Here is a 16,925-nt window from a genome sequence, read left to right on the forward strand (position 1 = left end):
TATATTTCAATTTTGTCTCATCGACCTAAACAAAGCACCGTCATCCGATAGCTACTGTATCCATAGTGGAAGAATGATGAACTTAGAAGGAACCAAATCATAGGTAAAGACGAAATGGATTGATGTTAGAAGCAAAGTCATAGGTACTGAGGTACAGTTAGTCTCGAGGAAGGATAGGGACATAGGAACCGCTCTGTCGCTCTAATTTACGTTAGTACAAAGAAGTCTATTACAACTTGAGCAGCAAGATTTCTAGAATGCAATATTCAAAATTTCGAACACATACACACGTATTCCAAAAAAGAATAATTATACTTCATAGCTACGCTTAGGAGTGAAATCACGTAAACTGCAATCTCTTTTTCCCTTGTTTCAGTTGTTTGTTTGTTTTTGTTGTTGTTGGTTTCAGGAGCTAGATGTTTTAAATAAGAAGGAACGGATTTTAAGTGGTTAGTAAACAATGGATAATTATGTGAATAACAGGTTAAATATTAACTAAAAAGTCGTAGATTGAAATTTAAGTTATTGGATCATGTCAATAGGACACATATTTTGTAGAAAGTTAGACATGAGTTCTATAATGCATTCACTTATTAATTATTATGATGGCTTTGATTTGTTGACTCTAACCCATTAACTGTTTGATGATGTACTCATTATACTCATACCCAATCAAATAGTTTTCAGCGTAAAGAGCTAAGTTTATCTTCGAATCTTTCTAGTGTTAAAGTTCACATGAGGGAATATAAATTTAGAAGGCATATAACCATTTCATAAGTACTTAAAGAGGTGAGAATTTTTAACATGATTTGAAATGGCTGCTGAACCATGAACTGATGGGAATGGCTGGGTTCGGTTCAGTGAATCAGTGAGCTTTGAATTGCAAGGGAAAAGTACATTTAGGAAAAAGTACAAAAGTATGATATCTTATAAGGATAGTACCATCAGTGTAACAGTTTAATAGTAACCCTATGACCATTTTATTCACAGCTACAAAATCCAAATCCGTCTGTAAACCAAAAGTATTGAACATTTTATTCACCAGTCTCTAAACTCAAGAAGCAAAAGGATGCTCCTTGATTTATTTGGTTGAAACTTGTAAAGACATTTGCTGTCATTATGCAAGCTGATGGAAAACAGAAAAAGAAAACCAACTCATTTAAACCTTCCAAAGTGTGCGAATTTCATGACTACTCATAGCAGCATCATGACTGCAGTCATAGGCTCTCTCTGCAAAAGTCTCCAGTGAGTACACATCCCAATCACGATCCCTCCAGTATGAGGAATAAACAGCTGGGACATGTTGAACTCTCCAATTATCTTGGCCTCCATTCGGAAGTAGTGCTGTAATCAACTCTTCAGGCATGTCGAAAAACTCTATTGTTTTTAGTTTACTTAGGTGTTCAATGCCTTTTGGTGCCTGCTTGAACGACTTGCAGCGCTGCATGACGAGCTTCTTAAGACCAGGCATTGCTCCCTCCTCCACTATCATGTGTTTCAATCCATCTAAATCATCAAGGCCTAGAATCTTCAGGCTTGGGAACCCCTTAGCCCTGAAATGCAATGTCTCCCCAACATACACATGAAGAAGCTCAAGATGCCGTAGATTTGGCAAACCTTGAAGATATACCAGAGGATCCTCCTTTAGCTGGCTCCATTTTAGATGCACTTTGGCCAAATTCTTGAGTGTGCTAATCCATTGTGGAAACTTCTCTAAGCGACCACTCAAGTATAATCGCTGAAGGAACTGAGGCGGGCTGGAAATGTTGTGAATATCAATTATCTTGTCATCTTCAATTGCAGTTACTGACAGTGATTGGAGGTTGATCATCTTCTCAATGGAAGAACATAAAGCAGCTCCGTCTTCCTCCCTCATCTTTCTAATGCCGAGCCTCCTAAGCTGAATAAGTCTTCCTAGCTCAACCATCAAAGCTTTACCTCCTTGGTCTGCCTCTATAAAACATAGCTTCTGCAAAGATTGCATGTTTCCTATTGGGGCAGCCAACTTGAAGCCATGCCTTGAGTGGAAATATGCATAGGATTCAACTTCATAGCGGTACACCAGGAGATGGCGTAACATGTGCAGCTCCACAATTTCAACTGGCAATTCAGTGACATGGGAATGTTTAAGATCCAAAGTCTCCAGTTGTTTCAGCTTCTTAATGGAACTGGGAATTCTTTTCACCTTTGTGTTCCTTAAACTTAGATACTTAAGAAGGAAAAGGGAAACAATTCCATCAGGAAATACCTCCAAAGGTGCATCCTGCAAATCTAACACTCTAAGCAACTTATAACCAGTGGAACATACTGCTTGTATAGAGAAATGATCAAGTGAGTCTGATAAGGCAAACATTAGGAGAGAGCGAAGTTGGAATGTTGTCCTATTTTGCTGTATGTTATGTGTGGTGTTGACGAGTGATAAGCGTCGAACTCTCTCTGGCCAGACTATGGATTGTTCTTTGACTACTGTTGCAAAGTTCTGATCCTTTGACTTCAAATTTATGATCTCCCTTAAAACATCATGCATTCGACAAGTCTTCATCCTGCCATCACTGGTTTTTTCTACCACTTGCAACAGATTTCTGTCCAAGAGCTCCTTTAGGTAGCTTTCCGCAACTTCCTCCAGGGTCTTTCCACCTTCTTCAATGACAAACCCTTCGGCTATCCATAAGCGAATCAATCTCATATGCTCAATAGCATGAAATTCTGGGAAGATGCTTAGATACATCAAGCAAGATTTGAGATAGTAAGGTAATTCATTGAAGCTTAGCAAAAGCACTTTGTTCATGTTCTCCAGTTTGTCATTGCCTTCAATTTCAGACCCAAAACTTCTGTAAACTATCTGCCATTCTTCTATGTTTGCCTTGTTTGTTGTGGTCAAAGCACCACCGATTGCAACAATGGCTAGTGGCAACCCCCCACACATTTTTAAGATTTTCTGACAAACTTCTTCCAGATGAGGAGGGCATGAGTTATCCTGAAATGTTTTCCTACAGAAGAGAGACCAGGCTTCTTGTTCAGGTAAGAATTCAGGGTGAAAGTCCTTACCCAATTCAGTGCAGGAATACAATGCTACGTTTTTGTTGCGCGTGGTAAGCATTACTCTACTTCCTCGGTTGTTATTAGGCAAAGCAAGTTTGACTGAATCCCAGACATTTATATGCCAGACATCATCCAGCACAATGAGGTACCTGCTTTGCTGAAGTAGATTCTTGATCACCTCTTTCAACTTGTCACTTTTCATTTGTCCAACTTCTTCAGGAGCTGGTTTGCCAATGACATTATGGAGCTGGTGAACAAGGTCTTTGAGGAGTTCTTCTATTTGGAAAGGATGAGAGACACTAACCCAAGCATGAATCTTGAAACGCTTCTTCACTTTGGCATCATCATAGACTTGCTTTGCCAATGTAGTTTTCCCCAAGCCTCCCATCCCATGAATGGGAATTACAAAACGACCTGCTTCATTACTGAAAAGCAAATCACACAGCTGCTTCTTGGGTTTGTCAATTCCTACTAAATCAGCTTCCTCTAGCAGAAGTGCATCTCCTTGGCTCTCTATCTTTGATGGCAACCGTGGACTCAACCTAGAGCCTACCCTGTATAAGCTGGGACGTTCCTTGGAGATGAATTCAAGTCTACATTTGATCTGTTGTATTTCTGATGCAATCTCATGCCGAGCTTTCATGTTCTTGATCTTCGAAAAAGTAGAAGATGATTTGTTGTCTTGATAATTGAATTCATCTATAGCATCTTCCATAGCTTCAGCAATTTTTCTCACACGTTGAAGCCATACTTTGAGTTCAGGATCTTTTCCTTCCAGAGCATCAGCCACCCTTAAGATGGCCATGTGGCGTTCCAGTTCTTCTTTGATGTACTGAACTTCATGTTGGACCCCTCTCTGCAGATTCACTTCTTCTTGAAGTAAGGCACTCATCTTGTCCAGCAGAAAGGAAACGGTACTTTCTGCCATTTTCTGTTGCACTTCAACGTTTCAAAGTGCCTATACTCTTCCCCTTGATAGGAAATTTACAAGAATTTGATGGAATAGGAGGTCTGGTTATTATCACTTGCCAGAAAAAGTTGCAAGAACTTGATGGAATGGGAGTTCTGGTTACTCTTTTCAGAAAAGTTGCATGAATTTGATGGAATGAGAATCTCTTCTCTGCAAAGTAATAGTTGCAAACATGCAAGGGGTTGATGATAATATCTCTGAATTTCTGTGTGATTATATATAGTTGTCTTCAACTTTAATTGCTAAAGTTATATTCTCAGGGTCAGGGGTGTACTATTCATAATCAACAAGGTTGAAATGGTCAAGCTACCATTGATTTTTTTTCTCCACGAAGGATCCTGTTTGGTGCTGAAGGCAATGCTTGTGGCTCGTAAACACCAACTTGAAACCATATCTTTCCACTACCAAAACACACTACATAGAATTTTCGACTATCCGACGTTTTTCAACGAATGTTTCACAACGCAAATAAACCTTCAAAATAAATATTACACATGTAGACAACATAGAAGCACATGACACCACTCTAATTTAATTGCAAAACATATATTTCAATGTTCAATTATTATTTAGATAATTATCTAATGAATTAATTTTGTGGTAATATGAAATTCATCCCCTCTGTGTGTTGCATAATAATTCAATGATGGCATGCTGTTTGGAGAAATAAATTATGGTGTAACAACTTTTAATTCAGTAATATTTTAAAAAAATATTCTTTGGCATGCTATCTCAAGTATAAATTTGATTCTTTGTGGTAAAAAAAGCATTTAATAAGATTATTAAGTTATTTTCATAACCATTTAAAAATATGATACCACTAGCAAAAATCTCCTCCAGGTATCTTTTCACACATATACATCCAATTATATGTCCATAATTCCAGTCACAGGCATATGGTGTTCCAGAATATGATGAATGGTATAACTGAATCAAAATATAAATTCTAAGTATTTCGAGAAATAAAAATAAAAATCAACCAGATACTATTTTATTTAGTTTGCCCCTTTCTTTGTTACTCTATTAAACCTGCTGGCTGTAACACTGAATGCATCGTTTGACTTGGTGTAATCAAATTAACACTACCATCTTTTTTTGTGTTGGTAAACTAAAATGTTAAAACAATTTTATTCATCAACCTCTGAATTCAAGAAGCAAAATATGCATACAATCTGATGGCAAAAAAATAAAAAAGTTGCCATGACTGACATATGCAATCTGATGGAAAACAGAAGTTTGAAGTTTGAATAGTGAATGAATGCTAAACCTTCCAAAGAGTAGGAAGCTCTAGACTTCTCATTACAGCACTAGAATCAGTCTCTCTCTCCCCAAAAGTGTCTAAAGAATAGACATCCCAACCACCATCCCTCCAATATGTGGAGTATACAACTGGAACATGTTGTACTCTCCAATTATCTTTCCCTCCATTTGGACGCAGTGCTGAAATCAATTCTTCAGGCATGTCGAAAAACTCGATTGACTTTAGTTTACTTAGGTGTTCAATGCCTAATGGTACCTGCGTCAATGCGCCGCAGCGCTGGATGATCAGCTTCTTAAGTCCAGGCATTGCTCCCTCCTCCATTATCATAGATTTCAGTCCATCTATTTCATCAAGGCCTAAAACTTTTAGATTTTGGAACTTATCAGCCCTGAAATGCAATTTGTCTCCAACATAAACCTGAAGAAACTCAAGATGCCTTAGATTTGGCAAGTCTTGAAGATATACCAGAGGATCCTCCTTTAGCCGGCTCCATTTTAGATGCACTTTGGCCAAATTCTTGAGAGATTGAATCCATTGTGGGAACTTCTCTAAACGTCCACTCAAGTAGAGTTGCCGGAGATACTGAGGAGGCTTGGAAATGCAGTGAATGTCAATGATCTCATCTTCATTGATTGCAGTTATGGACAATGACCGGAGATTGATCATCTTCTCAATGGAAAAGCACAAAGCAGCCCCATCTTCTCGCCTCATCTTCCTTATGCCTAGCCTCCTAAGTTGTGTAAGTTTTCCAAGCTCAATCATCAAGGCCTTACTTCCTTGATCTACCTCTATGAAACATAGCTTTTGCAAAGATTGCATCTTTCCTATTGGGGCAGACACCTTGAAGCCATACTTTGAATGGAAGTAAGCATAGGATTCAATCTCATATCGGTACACCAAGAGATGGCGCAATCGCTGCAGCTCCACAATTTCAACAGGTAATTCTGTGACATTGGAGTGTTTAAGGTCTAATGTCTCAAGGTGTTGCAGCTTCTTAATGGAGGCTGGAATGCTTTTCACCTTTGTATTCTTCAAACTCAGGAACTTTAGAAGGTAAAGATTGACAACTTGAGCAGGAAAAACCTGCAATGGAGAATCCTGCAAATCTAACACTCTAAGTAACCTATAACCAGTGGAACATACTGCATGTAGAGAAAAATCATGGTTAGCATCTGATAAGGCAAACATTAGCAGAGATCTAAGTTGGAATGTCTTGTTTTGCTGAATGTTATTCATTGTGTTTATGACTGATAGGCGTCGAACTTTGTCTGGCCAGGTTATGTCTGGTTCTTTTGCTATGGTTGCAAAGTTCTGATTCTTTGATTTCAAAGTGACAATCTCCCTAATGAGGTCGTGCATGCGACACGTCTTCATCCTGCCATCACTGGTTTTCTGTACTACTTGTAGCAGACTTCTGTTCAAGAGCTCTTTGAGGTAACTGTCTGCAACTTCCTCCAGTGTCTTTCCATCTTCTCCAACCACGAACCCTTCGGCTATCCACAAACGAATCAATCTCATATGCTCAATGGCATGAAATTCTGGGAAGATGCTTAAGTACAACAAACAGGATTTTAGGTAGTAAGGTAACTCATTGAAGCTCAGGGAAAGCACTTTCTTCATGTCCTCCAGCTTGTCATTGCCTTCCATTTCAGCCCCAAAACTTCTGCAAACCATTTGCCATTCTTCAATGTTTGTCTTATCCCTTGTGGCCGAAGCACCACTGATTGCTACAATTGCTAGTGGCAGACCCCCACACAGTTTCAAGATATTCCAGCAAACTTGTTCCAAGTGAGAAGGGCATGAGTTCCCCTGAAATGTCTTCCTACAAAAAAGTGACCAAGCTTCATGCTCAGACAAGAATTCAAGGTTATATACCTTACCAAACTCAGCACACGAAGACATAGCCACGTTTCGCTTGCGCGTGGTAAGCATTACTCTGCTGCCTCGGCTATTGTTGGGGAGAGCATATTTCACAGAATCCCAGACATTTACATGCCATACATCATCCAGCACAATCAGGTACCTGCTTCTCTGAAGCAAATTCTTGATCACCTCTTTGAGCTTGTCACTTCTCATTTGTCCAACTGCTTCAGGGGCTGGTTTGCCAATCACATTGTAGAGCTGTTGAACCAGGTCTCTCAGGAGCTCTTCTAACTTGAAAGATTGAGAAACAATAACCCAAGCATGAATCCTGAAACGCTTCTTCACTTTTGGGTCATCATAGACTTGCTTTGCCAATGTAGTTTTCCCCAACCCTCCCATTCCATAAATGGCAATCACATCCCTATTTGGTTCATCTTTGAAAAGCAAATCACTTAGCTGCTTCTTGGGTGTGTCAATTCCTACAAGATCAGCTTCCTCTAGCAGAAGCGCATCGCCTTGGCTATCAAGCCTTGACGATAGCCTCTGACTAGACCTTGAGCCTATCCCATACATGCTGGGACGCTCCATGGAGATAACATCCAATCTGGATTTGATCTCTTGTATGTGTGAACCGATCTGGCGCCGAGCTTTCAAGGTTTTCCATGTGAAAACAATCTTGTGAGTAAGAGAAGAATTGCTGCCATGCATATGTTGATCAACAAGGCGAACATTGAACTCATCTATAGCATCTTCCATTTCATAGGCAATCTCTCTAACTCTTTTGATCCATTCTTGGAGTTCATGGTCTTTGTCTTCAAGTGCATCAGCCACCCTTAAGATGGCCTTGTGCCGTTCCAGTTCGCCTTTAATATGCCGAATATCATCACTCACCCCTCTCTGGAGATTCACTTCTTCTTGAAGTAAAGTAGTCAGCTTGTCCAATAGAAAGGACACTGGACTTTCTGCCATCTAACTTCAATCTTTTCTTCTCTCTTTTTCAATGATTTCTTTTTGATAAAAGAACTAAGAAGTCTGGTTTGTATGAAGGATTTGTGAACCTGTTTTCTGGGTTGTAGTTTTTATTCTCAGGAATGCGTTCTAATAAGCACTAGCAAGGAAATTGTCAACCACCATTATATTACTATTTTCTAAGCTCCTTTTGCTTGTAGCTCACAAAGTCCTACATAATAAAACCATGTCTCCACACGATGAAAAGGATGTTTCATGGTATTTTCCGGGAACAAAACAAGAAGACATACTATGAGCAAACTTTTGTTTTTTAATTTAAAAGTCAAGATATTGCCAATGATAAAATCCAATTATATATTATCCATCATAAGCTGATTTTAAAAGAGGAAACTCGTCGCTGCAAATCACTTTTGGCATATGGTACTACTTGATCAATACTTTAGAATCTACACTGCGTCATGTGTTTTACCAAAATCGTTTATAGGGATGAATTTGTTTCTGTGAAGAGAGGGCAAAGGCCTAACCATTGGGGTTGCCTAAAGGACATTCACCACAAAATTGGCTTGGCTACATTAACAGAATCCTGAATATTTTAAGAAAACAAGTACATAGAGTTTCCTTGTAACTTCTGGGTGGTTACTTAGTAAGTTTGTTTAGCTGGAAACGTTGATTCTTATTGTTTTTCATCAACTATTGTGGTCTCTAATACGCGTCCAGATTATGCAAATTCTTTTTGGGTGTAGACTTATGTACTTACAAATAACAGATTGCACATTGAGCAAATCATGTGCAAACTAACTCAATCCATGCGCCATGATGTGGAATATTGACCAATATTTTTCTATATTTAAAAAATTATACAAAGTTCCTCTTGAAATTTTGATATTTTCTTTTTCTCAGCATGCCTAAATTAAAATGCAGATAAAAAATTAGACCAGCATCACACTTGAAATTTTATTTTATTTTCTCAGCGGCTCTCACGGAATGCCGTACTAATACTGCGGATAATGATGTCCAAACCACTTTACCTAATCAAATCCTTTTTTCCAATCTAAGCAAAGATCACCATAGTGATTAACGTTCAAATATGTGATCATGGGTTCTTTTAACTTTTCAAAGTTATTAATTTTTTAAAATTCATCATGTTATGAAAGAAAATAAAAAATTGGTTGCTAACTGAAGAAATGGATAGACGATTGTGTTTGGATTTGCGTTGGAGAGGAGATAAGCACGTTTGAGTTCTTTAAACGTTTCATCTTTATGTTTGACAATATTTTTATGCTGTAAAAGCAGAAGTGATTCCTGTCTTCAACTCACATTTAAAAGTTAAAAATTCTAACTTTTCCGTTCACCTACGTTGGATTAAACTTTATGTTCTATGTACCAATTATATTCTCTATTGTTCATATGTTTATTTTTTTTATAATACTTTTTTCTAATACTCTCTTATGTATATTATTATTTTTTTATAAAAATTCTATTTTTTTATGAGTTCTTTTATTGTTATTGTTATTTCTTTTTTGTATGGAATATTTTTTTTATTTTGCATTATAATTTTATTAATTCTATTAGAGTATTAAAAAATATTGAGAGTACTAAAAAATATTAAAATTTACTTAAATATTTAAAATAAAATTATAAGATAATATAAAATAATTATTTAAATTCATGTTCTTTATAATTTTTTATTTAAAAATAATTTTAAATAATGTAATCCAAACAATATTTAGTTTACTATAATTTATTTTGAATAAAAATTACCAAACATAAACCACGTTAATACTAACTCACTTCTGATCAAAATCAATTCTACAAAATCAATTTTATACAAACTTCCGTTTGCAAATGGTAATACAAACACACTTTAAAAAATGAAGAGTTTATGATTGAATATGAAAGGCCAGGCCTCGATAAATAGGTATAAATAATTCTGTGTAAATCCACACTTAATTTAATCTATGGTATATGATTACAAACTTTTTTGCTGACCATTCCTACGAGGCGCCTGTCGCCGCTGATTTCAAAGGCTTAAAAGTTAAAATACATAACATCATAATTAAAAATGCAAAAACAAATATATTGTTCATAATATAAAAGTTAAAACAATCATGTTATATATAAACAAAAAAAATAAACAACAAATCAATCACATATATAAATACATATTAAAATACAAAATATATCTTAAAATCTTAAAATATATATAAAACAACACATAAATATACACATATATAATTATCAATTTTTAATATGCACATAATAATATTATTAATATAAAAATGCTTATAAAGATCGAACAATTTCTATCAGCATTGTGATATGATTTTTTTTTGTGACTGAAATAAACTAAAAAAAAATTAAATAAAAGATCTTCTTAAATAGAGGAATAATCCTTTTTAAGACTACTTTTATGTAAATTCCTTTTAATAATTCTGATTTTAACGTTTACGACAAATGAAAAATAAAAAATTTCAGCTCTACAGGCTGCAGCCACAATGAAATTCAATTCCACAATTGTCCATTTGCAATTATGTCAATTGTCAACTACGTCACTGTTAACAGTTGTAATTCCACGCTAATACTTACAATATTGAGTAATATATTTCCACGCGCTTATGGATGAATAGTTTAACATATCCATCCTCAAAGATAATGCACGTCTCTTAACCACAAGAAGAGAACAGACTTCATGCTTAATCCAATTCAAATAAATGACAAGATATAAAGAAATTAATTGATGCAAAAAAATATACTCGTCAACACGTCTTAAATGAAAGTCACCTTGGCTCAAATGGTCACAGCTTAGCTATGAGGTCAGAGTAGTGACTGATTATCAAGGGCCTTAATTAGAAGATAGAATATACTAAGGAAATATTCTGAAAGAGGGTAAAAAAAAGAGAGAAAGTGGGGGGTAAAAATATGCCAGAACATTTTTCTTGTAAGATACAGTTCAAGGTGTGAACATCTTCTAAGGCATATGTGTTGCCAAACAGAATGAAATAATTACCACTTACCAGGAATTTTCTTAAAACTATTTAAGTTCAGAGCAAATGATACAAAACCTATAAAAATAAATAAATAACTGAACTCCTGAAACATAAATTATAGAATTTAATAAACCATTATAGATGCTAAATTGTAGTTATACATAGTGAATACAAGGATTATCATCTCACGAAAGAAAAGGACAAAATCTTCTGATCCATAAATGCTACGAGAGGAAAAGACTAGCTAATCGACTTCTGGCTCTAATAATATATGCTTATTTCCTTTTTAAAGGAACAAGTAACCAGGAGGTAAAAAGAATAAACAACTGAATTCCAATATTCATCCAACCAGAAACTAACCATAAGTTAGCATGCATTTAGTCTTCGTCAGAGTTGTCAAATGTAATTTTTTGAGACTTCGGTGCATCAGCGGAAATTTCCTTAAAGTGGGCCCCATAAAGCTTCGACTCCTAATATAACAGAAAATGATAGTTTAAACATCAATAGAATATCTTGCACAAATTCTAAAGGATTGCAATCCAAAGCAAAATTTGTCGCAACAGTCATAAACCATCAGAAAGGAAACCTGATCAGGTGCATAGAGAGAAATGAAGAAGAAAATATACCTTTTTCTTTACATGTGTGCCAAATTTTAAAAGGGCATCTGGCACAATTTGTCCAGCTTCTCTTAATACATTCACAAGCTCCCCAGCAAGACCCTGAATATTTCCATTCAATAGTGGCAAAAAAAAAGTTGAGAAACAGCATGACAGGCAAATAAAAAACCTCAAATACATCGGGCATGGATACCACCTTATTCTGCTGTGTGAAGAATGTATGGGCAACACCCTTTTTACCAGATCGTCCAGTCCGACCAATTCTATGAACATAATCTTCTGTAGTTAAAGGAAAACTATAGTTGATAACAACTTCAACATCTGGAATATCCAATCCACGTGCAGCCACATCAGTAGCAATCTGCCCAATAAATTATAAATTAGGTCAAATAAATGACCGAACAAAGCCACACACTCTGTGCAGAACAATTGAAAGACCTCAAACCCTATTTATGCACACTATCCACAACAGACATTCAGGGGAGACAAAAAAATGTAGTTAAAAGAAAAGAAAATAAGAATAAAAACAGAAGGGAACGCTCAGTTGATACTTGATAATCTCTTTGCCTTCTATTCAGTTTGGATGAAGATCAGTGGAAGTAACAAAGTGAATTTATATCCATTCACTAGCTATGTAAAAGATGGCCTTTAGGTTTATGACATAACCTGAACTAGTTTATCCAATAGTATAGTATATTGTAACATATGGCAGTCACAAAGCTAACCTTGCAAAACTAAATGTTGACTCTTAACACAAACGGAAGTTGGATGTAAAGCATTATATGGATAAGGCAGGAAGATAAATTACTGCTAAAAAGATATTTACACGGTAAAAATGATGAAAGGAAAATAATCAACCCCCCAAACATGTCAGTATTTCAGAGAAAGGAACACCAAATCTTGCTGGTATTCAAGTACCAATTCATAATCATAATCGCAGTTTGAAGCAGCATACCATTAAAGGACAGCTCCCATTCTTGAATAATGAAAGTGCCTTTGTACGATCATGTTGTGCTTTGTCTCCATGTATGGACACAACCTTCCAACCTCTGAAAAGAATTTATCATGTCACAAGTAGCTAATGTCAACAACAAACACTACATGTGTTCACACACACACAGCATACCCTTGTTGAAGCATCCTTTCAACTCGTGTGGTTTCCATTTTGTACAAAACAAAGATCAATACTCGGTTCCTGATAAAAGGTACACACTCTTATCAACATGTAGAACAAAATAGTTAAGTCTGAAAATATCAACTACCAATATGCTTCATGATAACTCGTCCTTTTTAGGCTACAAAAATACATGTATATGTTCATTGAAAACCAAACGAACACTGGAAAATGTTAGGAATTAAGGATAGCAACAACTTGATCCAATATATTAACTATTCACTGCTTCCTGGGAAGATATCTCTAGTTTTAAGGATTAATTATCATGGAGAGAGACCTCTGAGATTTGTGGTATTTTTCCAGTAAAGCAACCAGTCGGTTATCACGCGCACGGTCATCCAAGACCTATGAATGCAACAAGATTTTTCCACTAGTCAACAAAAACATTTAAAACAAACAAATGTAGACTAGATTTGGTCAAATACAGACCTCAACTATCTGCATGACATCATGATTCGCAGCTAAATCTTCTGAACCTACAACAACCTGTCACAAGTTCAAAAATCAGTTTCCACAACTAAATAAAAAACTAGTTGAAAGCCTCTTCTAAAATCTAGATACAGACTTTTACAGGGTTGGGATCCATAAACTCCTGTGCTAACTGATGAACTGGTAAGGGCCAAGTAGCGCTAAACATCACCATTTGGCGAACTGCAAATTATTAGAATTCCATCAATAAAATAAATAAGCTGGGAACAAATTGTGGTAGTAAAACATATTTACACAACTTATTGTTGAATCAAATTTTGAAACTGTAGATCTAGTGCATCAAGTGACAGAATTTAAGGTAAAGGACAAGAACTAAAATTGAAAGAAGAAAGTTGATATGAAGAAAACCAGGAACAATTAAACTGTAAGCCTCATACCAGAGCATGTCTGACCCAGTATAGAGCGGACTACTTGTTCGAAACCCATGTCAAGCATCCGATCTGCTTCATCAAGCACCTTAGACAAACAAACAATAATATAAGCATCTACTCAACATAAAATTATAGAAATACACAAATACAAAAGGAAAGCGAAATGATAGTTGTCACACTGGAGACCGAGAAATGGATGTTATGTAAAGCAGAGCCAACAAGAATTAGATGATACACAAATTATGTCTAAACTCAACTTCGGGGAACTCCAACACCAGCATTTAGTATATGTACAATGAAGTAATTCACATTAAGGTGATCTGAGCCCACTACCCACTAGTTAGACCACCTAGAAAATACATGATTGATTGACAACTTGTTTTCAATTTCATCTAGAAAAATGCACTATGAGTGAGAACGGATGAACAGCAGTTTGCTAGAAACTTTACTACTTACCACAAAAGATACATCTTTTAGGCTACAGACACCCATTTCAATCAAATCCTGTATACGACCAGGAGTTCCAATGACAATGTCCTGGATAAAAGAGATAAGCATTGTTAAAAGATTCATTTGTTTAAAGTTATTAAACCGAAGAAAGGGGGGGGGGGACAAAGGAAAGGAAAAGCTATATAACTTACGATGCCAGATTTCAGTGACGAGATTTGTGGCCCTTTGGAGGTTCCACCATACAAACAAACTGACTCCACACCACAAGACTTACCAGCATCACACATAACATCTGAAATCTGCAATACAAATAAGAAAGCCTTTAGATGCATATTTATCATTTAGCAAATTAACATCTGTACCCATTAAGTCGAAGATCCAAGTTAAATTCACCAGAGGTTATATCCTTAACAAACAAGGAAACTTTTTTACAGTATGAAGAAGGAAAATCATGACACCCATCTCACTAATATATCACGATTCAAGATTACAGTCATAATCAAATGACAGGAAATTATAGCATTACAAAAAAGAGGGATATATGCTAATAGCTAAGGACATGTACTTTGCACACTATTGAAATAGGAGGTTGAAGTCCATCACGCCTCATGGTTTCTGTGTTTGTGTACAAATATATAAAATTATGTGAATAACAAGGAGGTAATGTTCATTTTAGTCCTTTGACTAAGTAGGAATAACTCCATTTGAATGTAATGCTGCATCTCAATGAACTAAGCAATAGGCAAAGTGTGACGCAATGGTTTTGAAAGATAAAGAGCCTAAAATCAATGAAACAACAACCTATGCATTAAAAGATAAGAAGCATACTTGTTGAGCTAGCTCCCTGGTAGGAGAGAGCACGAGGCAAAGAGGGTTCCGACCCTTCACCGCTTTATTCTTCCGCTTGCTCAGAACGTGCATAACGGCAGGAATCCCAAACGCCAGCGTCTTCCCTGTGATAACATACATAAAAGCTCATCAAAATCACACTCCGAATTCATTAAATTTTCATCACAAGTCATTCACAACAACACACCTGAACCAGTTGCAGCGATTCCGATGAGATCACGACCGTCCAACAAGAAAGGCCATGCACGTGACTGAATCGGCGACGGCTTCTCGAAGCCCTTGCAGCACTCCAGCACGTTTTCCGGCAGCCCCGAACCAGCGAAGCTCTTCACCGGCGCGTACTTCGCCTCTCCGGCGTTCTTCCCGGTAACCGCCACATGCCCGTCGGTAACCGACTCATCTCCTCCTCCGCCGCCTCCGCCAGCTCCATCAACGGATTCAGCTTTGGTTTCCTCCACGTTCTCTTCCGAATCGCGCTTGTGCTTCTTCTTCTTCTTTTTCCCCTTGTCGGATTCGGCGGCGTTTCGAGGCTGGATCTCGTCGAGCTTTCTTTTGGGACTAGCGGTTCCGTTTTGTTCTTGGTTGTGTTTGTCTTTGTTCTTGTGCTTTTTCTTCTTCTTTTCGGATTTGAGTTTAGGACTGTTTGGGGCTTCTCCTGCTGGTGATGGCACGGCAACTGGTTCGGCTGCGACAACGGCGTCGTGTTTGCGACCCATGATTTGGAGGTGGAAAGTGTGGAACGAAGTGAAGTGAAGGAAAGTGGAAACCGCTACGCAGCGCGCGAACCAGTGCCCGAGAAGAAACCGCACAGAGGCGCAAGTACGAAGGCTTTGTGTAGTATTTGTTAGGGTTTTGACTTTTTTAAATATTTGACCTCTTAGTTAGAACTTAGAACTCTAAATTAAAAGCAAATTAAATACATCATCACTTGAACTAAAAATTAAAAATATAAGGAAAATACACTATTTTTTTTTCTTTAAACGAAAATATGTAAGATAAACAAATATGGGAGTGTTATTTTAGTGGTGATTGATATATTATTTTACAAATTTGTCATAAAATAATATATATAATTTACATAAGACCAGTTTTTATTGAAATAATCATTACATTGAAGTTTACAATTAGTTTTACATATAATTGGAATTTTAATTATAGTTTATTTTGGTTTACAAATAATTAGCACAACCATAAATTATGGCCAAATGAAATTATAGAGCTTTTTCAAATGGCATATTCCCGATGAAAAATTTCCAAATTTGTGGATTGTGGCTTCTCACACGATTTTTTTTTTTCGGGGTCAAGTGTTTTATGGCTTTCTTCAGATGCGGTGTGGCTCAGATCTTCGAGAATGAGCTTAAGGCAGGCAAGGCCCAATGTTTGAAAAGAACCAAAAAAAAAAATTCACAGCTCTGCTTCATCATCACATAGTAAAGCTATTGTATTGTAGCCAATTTAAATTGATTTAGTAATTAATTTATTAATTCACTTAAATAAATATTAAGAGTTTGAATCTTTTTTAATTAAGTAGTCTCTTGAGTTAAGATATATTATAAAAAAATAAAATAAAACAATTGTCAGGTGATCAAAATTATAATTATTTTTTAAAAAATATATAATCTTAATTCCTCTTGTATTTTGTGTGAGCTTTGATTGATTTAAAAAAAATAAAGTAGTATTTTTTAAAATAATATAATTCAAAATAAAAAAAGTTCTACATTTAAGTTATTTATCTAATTAAGTTTAACTAAATTATTATAATGTGTGTCTAGTTCATGTGCTTCTTCTTCTTATTTTCTTATTTTTTCTTATCTTTCTTTTTCGTTATCATTGTCGTCGTCACCATCACTACCACCACTTTCACCTCATTTTCTTCCTTCTCA

At 36.2% G+C, this 16,925-nt stretch overlaps 3 protein-coding genes across 3 annotated transcripts; all 3 read right to left on the minus strand.

The window, feature by feature from the left end:
• Nucleotides 1-898: 898 nt before the first annotated feature.
• LOC112800078 (disease resistance protein RPM1-like) lies at nucleotides 899-4,611 on the minus strand. The gene has a single exon (XM_025842160.3). It carries the CDS (start codon nucleotides 3,968-3,970, stop codon nucleotides 1,160-1,162), a length of 2,811 nt encoding a protein of 936 aa, XP_025697945.1. The 5' UTR covers nucleotides 3,971-4,611; the 3' UTR covers nucleotides 899-1,159.
• A 370-nt stretch (nucleotides 4,612-4,981) lies between these two features.
• On the minus strand, nucleotides 4,982-8,820 carry LOC112800079 (disease resistance protein RPM1-like). Its single transcript, XM_025842161.3, has one exon. The coding sequence runs from the start codon at nucleotides 8,103-8,105 to the stop codon at nucleotides 5,274-5,276; it is 2,832 nt and encodes a 943-aa protein (XP_025697946.1). The 5' UTR covers nucleotides 8,106-8,820; the 3' UTR covers nucleotides 4,982-5,273.
• A 2,383-nt stretch (nucleotides 8,821-11,203) lies between these two features.
• LOC112800080 (DEAD-box ATP-dependent RNA helicase 5-like) lies at nucleotides 11,204-16,133 on the minus strand. The gene is made up of 13 exons (XM_025842162.2): nucleotides 15,230-16,133; nucleotides 15,022-15,146; nucleotides 14,385-14,492; nucleotides 14,200-14,280; nucleotides 13,750-13,828; nucleotides 13,449-13,534; nucleotides 13,313-13,369; nucleotides 13,161-13,228; nucleotides 12,836-12,904; nucleotides 12,665-12,758; nucleotides 11,906-12,070; nucleotides 11,719-11,811; nucleotides 11,204-11,562 (listed from the first exon to the last, which is right to left on the minus strand). Exons 1-13 carry the CDS (start codon nucleotides 15,756-15,758, stop codon nucleotides 11,470-11,472), a joined length of 1,647 nt encoding a protein of 548 aa, XP_025697947.1. The 5' UTR covers nucleotides 15,759-16,133; the 3' UTR covers nucleotides 11,204-11,469.
• Between the last annotated feature and the right edge of the window lie 792 nt (nucleotides 16,134-16,925).

The sequence above is a fragment of the Arachis hypogaea genome, chromosome 5 (assembly GCF_003086295.3).
Source record: "Arachis hypogaea cultivar Tifrunner chromosome 5, arahy.Tifrunner.gnm2.J5K5, whole genome shotgun sequence".
Lineage (NCBI taxonomy): Eukaryota > Viridiplantae > Streptophyta > Magnoliopsida > Fabales > Fabaceae > Arachis > Arachis hypogaea.